The sequence below is a fragment of the Bactrocera dorsalis genome, chromosome 2, assembly GCF_023373825.1.
Source record: "Bactrocera dorsalis isolate Fly_Bdor chromosome 2, ASM2337382v1, whole genome shotgun sequence".
Classification (NCBI taxonomy): Eukaryota; Metazoa; Arthropoda; class Insecta; order Diptera; family Tephritidae; genus Bactrocera; species Bactrocera dorsalis.
In genome coordinates, this window is record NC_064304.1 from 12,830,774 (window position 1) to 12,837,121 (window position 6,348).

The 6,348-nt window shown below is 34.3% G+C and overlaps 1 protein-coding gene across 1 annotated transcript; it reads right to left on the bottom strand.

The window, feature by feature from the left end:
* Window positions 1-1,354: 1,354 nt before the first annotated feature.
* Window positions 1,355-4,376, bottom strand: LOC125776232 (uncharacterized). The gene is made up of 2 exons (XM_049447394.1): window positions 2,641-4,376; window positions 1,355-2,576 (listed from the first exon to the last, which is right to left on the bottom strand). The coding sequence occupies exons 1-2, from the start codon at window positions 2,676-2,678 to the stop codon at window positions 1,967-1,969; spliced, it is 648 nt and encodes a 215-aa protein (XP_049303351.1). The 5' UTR covers window positions 2,679-4,376; the 3' UTR covers window positions 1,355-1,966.
* Window positions 4,377-6,348: the final 1,972 nt, after the last annotated feature.

Here is a 6,348-nt window from a genome sequence, read left to right on the forward strand (position 1 = left end):
ATGCTTCTAGTTTTTCTCAAGAATTGTCTGTTTCTGTGTTTTGTGTTATTTATTGTGATACACTTAAAATACTGAAGTTCAAAATGCCGATACATAAAAATATCGATAAAATTTAAATATGCAGCTAAATCAAAATAACGAAGGACAAAAAAAAGAATTCTACTGGCTAAGGGTTATGATCCTGAGCGTGCTCGTGGCCGGAGTGCAAAGGCCGCAGGGCCTCGCCGAACAACGTCAACATTTCTTAATTTGTCGGTGTTGTGATTTGTCGGTATTTTGACTGTCGGGATTCTAAATTTCGATTTTTGACATTACGTTATACACGCTTATTTAATATCTATTCGCATTGAGTTATGACTCAAACAAAAACGCTTTTTCATTGGTAGAAATTAAAAAAAAATATTTTTCAATTATACACAGACAACAAGGTTATTTATAATAAACAAATTTGATAAAATAGGCTTACTTCCTAAACGTCTGGTTACAATGTTTTTATGCCGTATGTATACACACTCAATACTTTGCAACATTGCTTGGCCTAAACTTTGTATAAATAAACTTTGCAACACTGTTGCGTTTAGGCACATCTCTAATGCGCAACAATGGCCAAAGAAAATATTTTAATAGAAGAAATTTTGAATTTAATTGATGGTCAAACAAGAAATTCATTGTTAATATCGAAAATAATTTTACGAAAGCGTAAAAGACCAGCTGCATTATTTGCGCAGAAAAAAGTGCCAAGAACCATACCAAAAAATAAAAAATATTTGGAAACCATAAATAGGATGCCAAATGACGTGTTTTATAGTCATTTCCGAATGCAAATCTCAACTTTCGAGGTAAGAAATTTTATTTCGTTCTTAGAGTTATATTATTATTACTATATTTTCCATAAATTATACTGTATGTTCGAACCTTTATGGAGTAAGCTATCTACTGGACGTCCCCGAAGTTCGTTGAAGAAGTGTCTCTATATGACAATATGGAAACTTTCCAATCAGAGCAGCTTTCGCGAAGTTAGTGATCGTTTCAATATTGGAATGGGAGCTTGTTACAGAGGCTTTATTCAATGCATACAAATTATATCTGCGCAGAAGCAGATTATTGCATTTCCAACGACTGAGCTTACCCAAAAGAGGGTTATGGAAGCTTTTGAGTCTTACCGATCACATCCATTCCCTTATGTTTTGGGATGTATTGATGGGACTCATATAAAAATTTTGCAGCCGACCAAGGATGGCATTAGTTACTACAATCGGAAGGGAACACATTCTGTTATAGTACAAGTAAAAATTTAAATCTGAAATTAATATTTCTCAAATAACGCATCTAATTATTTCAGGCTGTTGCTGATAGCAATATGCGAGCAATTGTAAATGGTCTCATTTCATTTCCTCCAGAATGTTATTTGCTTGGTGATGCAGCGTATCCTTTAGAAACGTATTTAATGGTACCTTACAAAGACAATGGGTTCCTATCTGAAGCCCAAACAACATACAATAACATTTTAAGTTCGACCAGAGTGTGTGTGGAACAAGCATTTGGTGTGCTAAAAAAGAAGTTCAGAATATTAAATTTTTTAGAAGTTCACGATATTAAATTGGCAAAGAATATTATTATGTCTTGTTTCGTACTTCATAACTATATATTGGAACACAAAGGAAATCCTGACGGGGTGATTATTGAAAACGTGCCTCACACCGAGATCAACACGCTTCCAGCTGATGGAAACCAACGAAGCGAAGCAAGAGCAAAAAGAGAAAGGCTGACTAATTTGTTGTCAGCTTAGCTAAATAAATTATTTTTATTAAATAAACAATTTTTATTAAACAAATAATTTTTTATTAAATAAATCATTTTCATTCAATTACGTTTATGTATTAAATTATTTTAATTCATTAAATGAACGCAGTTATTTTATTTGGTTATAATATGTATATATGAACTCTAAAAAATTGAGATCGGTTTAAGGTAAAAATGTTATGTACGGGTATTTACTTATTAAGTGATAGAAGAGCTTCGTGAGCTTTTTAATTTCATCGAGTTTTTGTTTTTCTATTTCAATTTTTTCTTTCTCGCATTTTAGCAGGTCATCCAATAACTCCTTCTCATATGTAGATTCGTTTTGCAAAAAGTCTAAAACATTTCGAGAGCGTTTTCTTGGCGGAGCGGCACCAATGTTCTCACTGAACAAGGAATCTGCTGACTCTGCATTTTCGTTCGTTAATGAATTAAATATTGAACTCATCGAAGAGTCGAGGTTACTTTCCGGCACAGTTATATCGCTCCGAGACCCATACACTTTGTCTAGTTCGTCGAAATATTCCCACGCCGTCGCAGCTTCGCCTGAGGTGTTGTTCCTCTTTTTGATGCGCTTGTAGGTCACCATGAGGTTGAGGAATTTCCGTGAAATGTCATCACGCGAGAAGGAAAATTCTAAGTCGGTGTCCTTAATTTTCTGCAACACCGCCTGCCACAAGACCACACGCGTTTTTCTTTTTGATTGGAAATCTGGCTCCATATCCAACCTTATTGCGAGTAAAAGGCTTTTGCGCTCGTGCGTCCACTTTTTATTGCTATAAAAATGAGATTTCAACTTCTAATATTGTAAAAAAGTAAAAAGTTTAAAAATTTGCTCACCTCTCTCCTTCGGTCGCCATTTTATTGAATAAATGCATCAACAATGTTAGTGATGCGCCGATTGCTTTTTTCTGCGCATTTATCGGGCAGGGTTGCCATTAGGAATATGATACATTGTCAAAGTTTGTGCAACTGCGTTTGGGAATGTGCTACATTGTTCGAATACAAAGCAAAATACGTTTAGGAAGTCAGCCAGGTCAAAAAAGTCTTGCGGTATTTTTATTAAATTTTTTTATTATTTTTTTTTTTTACTGAAATTGAAATGAATTTTTGATGACTCATGCCCAGCTCTTGACCGATGCTACGGCTGCTACTATGCCGGTCTCTTTCGACCAATTCAGCGATTTTATCGCAATTTTCGACGGAGCGTGGCGCATTTTCGACCAACTCTACACCAGAACGAAAACGTTGAAACCATCGTTGTGCGGTGGAAATGGAAACTGAATCGGGTCCGTAAACTGCACAAATTTTTTTGGCGGCTTGAGATGCATTTTTGCCTTTATCGTAGTAGTACTGTAAAATATGCCGTATTTTCTCTTTATTTTGCTCCATGTTTGCGACGCGATAACTCACGAACGACTTAAAAAAAACAAAAATCAATCAAACACGTGTTAGCGCGTGAGCTTTCCAAAAAGGTATAGCACGACCCGATGCGACGAATAAAACTAGAACTACGCGCTTTCAGCGCCAACTAGCGAAAATACCGCAAGACTTTTTTGACAACCTAATATTATTTCATCATAGCAAATGCATTCATACATATGTATGTACATTTGAATGAAAATGTAAAAGAGATATGCGATTAATTTATCCATTTAAAAATAAATACATACTTCTTACTACAGATTCACATGCTGCGGCAACTGTTTTTACTACAGATTCACACAATTTTGTTAACTCGATCTATTTTTATTTTTGCTTTTTACTCCTTGTTATTTAGTCATTTCTTAAAGTCGTATCTTTAATAAATTATAAATAAAATCAGTAGCCATTTTAATTTATATATCGAGTATATATTTATGAGCACTTGCATTTTAAAAGTTTATTTGTTAGTCAAATATTAGTACAAGAATTTTTGTTTTTTCTATTAAATACAATATTGTTGATACTATGAAATAAACAGGCATTCTACACATGACAGCATCTGTGTTACTTACAACCGTTGCTTCACTATCTAAGTTATATTGTAAAGCTACGAATTCTGACGGATTCATTTGTTTTCCAGTACATAATTTCAGTAGGTCATCTACCATTTGCAAATTTTCATATATACAAATCATTAAATTTTTAGGAATTGTAAATTGTTCTGTTATTTCATTTTTAGTTGTACAGTTTATTTCGTCTATTGTGATAAAGATAGCTTTATCGCACATGATCAGCGGGCTGAAATAATGCGCAATTAAATAATCGTTGTTACTGCGACCGATTAGTTGAAATATCGCGTATAATGCTCCTATTTCCATTATTTCATCTTGATACTTAGCGTTTATTTCTTCAGGATAGGTGCCAATGCAAACACGTTTCAATTCCAATGTTCCCAGTACTTCGCAGTGAGGTGATATGAATATTAGCCCGCCAACACTTATTTTAGCTATTGCACTAAGTTGAACAATTACAAATAACAATTTTAACCAATCCATAAGTATACATGTACGCTGACATGTTATAAATATTTATTTAATTTTTTTAATTTGAAATCCCAAAAAGCGAAAGTGTCTTGTGTAGGAAAAATACAATTCGTCTTTAAAGTATTTAAAAAAAAAATCAATTTTTCTAATACATATATAAAATTTCTATGTCAAAATGCTAATTCCCGTACTACTCCGAAGCGATTTTTACCAAATTTTATATCCGTATTCAGTAGGTCTGAAAATCGGCTACTATCTATTTTCCATATGCCTAAGCGATAATCAACCCTTAAAATTTTTATACTCTCGCAACAAAGTTGCTAAAGAGAGTATTATAGTTTTGTTCACATAACGGTTGTTTGTAAGTCCTAAAACTAAAAGAGTCAGATATAGGGTTATATATACCAAAGTGATCAGGGTGACGAGTAGAGTTGTCTGTCCGTCCGTCCGTTTGTCCGTCCGTGCAAACCGTAACTTGAGTAAAAATTGAGATATCATTATGAAACTTGGTACACGTATTTCTTGGCTACATAAGAAGGTTAAGTTCGAAGATGGGCAAAATCGGCCCACTTCCACGCCCACAAAATGGCGGAAACCGAAAACCTATAAAGTGTCATAACTAAGCCATAAATAAAGATATTAAAATGAAATTTGGCACAAAGGATCGCATTAGGGAGGGGCATATTTGGACGTAATGTTTTTGGAAAAGTGGGCGTGGCCCCGCCCCCTACTAAGTTTTTTGTACATATCTCGGAAACTACTATAGCTATGTCAACCAAACTCTATAGAGTCGTTTCCTTTAGGCATTTCCATATACAGTTCAGAAATGGAAGAAATCGGATAATAACCACGCCCACCTCCCATACAAAGGTTATGTTGAAAATCACTAAAAGTGCGTTAACCGACTAATAAAAAACGTCAGAAACACTAAATTTTCCGGAAGAAATGGCAGAGGGAAGTTGCACGCAGACTTTTTTTAAAAATTGAAAATGGGCGTGGCGTCGCCCACTTATGGACCAAAAACCATATCTCAGGAACTACTGCACCGATTTCAATGAAATTCGGTATATAATAAATATTTCCTTAACACCCTGGTGACATGTACGAAATATGGGTCAAATCGGTTTACAACCACGCCTTCTTGCAATATAACGCTATTTTTAATTCCATCTGATGCCTTCTCTGTATAATACATACATTAGGAACCAGTGATGATAGCGGAATAAAACTTTACACAAATACGGTATTTGAGCTGAGGTATCCCTTGTGGAAAAATTGTCGTGATCGGACTATAACTTTTCAAGGTCCCTGATATCGAACACGAAGAACTCAGTGCCTAACCTAACCTAACCTAATTTTTCACCGAAAATATCGGTAAATCTCTCAGAATTTAATTCTATTTAATTTTACAACAAAATAAAAAAATGTGTAAATAACGGATAATGAAATCTCCATTATCACTTTATCATGCGAGAGTATAAAATGTTCGGTGACACCCGAACTTAGCCCTTCATTACTTGTTACCCTATGAAAATGCACTGTGTTGTATTTAAAGGTAGAACAACGAACATTACTAGCCAGTTAGTTCAAGAGATAATTGCGCCATAAAAATTGATTGATAGCCTTGTTTGACGTCCTAATGGCTGACACTTCTTAAAGTAAGCCGTTACTTCACCGGTTAACGATGGCAAATTTAATGTGTGATTTTTCATATTCAGAGTTGTAGGTATTTAGATGTATAAATAAAAAATTAATTACCGGAAACCACTCATAAATTATAAAAAAAATTTCATAGAAATTATTCAATTAAATCTCCCAGATTGCAGGAATTTTTAGAAAAAAGTTTTCTAAAGGAATTTATAATTTGCAGAAAGAATGCATGATGATCTAATTGTAGCTGTCCCTGAAAGGCATCTTTGACCATATCTTCAACTGTGGTGATAAATTTCATAAATATATTTATAAACTTGATATCTCGATGAAAACTTCACAATGTATAAAGTGACTCAAACAACAGTCAGATCGACATAACTGAAACGAATCCGGAGTTATATCCGCTGGAATTAGGGACAGCAAAAAT

Excerpts from the sequence above, each read along its gene's own strand:
- LOC125776232 (XM_049447394.1), bottom strand. The coding sequence starts at position 2,678 with ATGCATTTATTCAATAAAATGGCGACCGAAGGAGAGAG. Across the intron at positions 2,577-2,640 it reads ATGGCGACCGAAGGAGAGAG|CAATAAAAAGTGGACGCACG; the intron begins GTGAGCAAATTT and ends TCATTTTTATAG.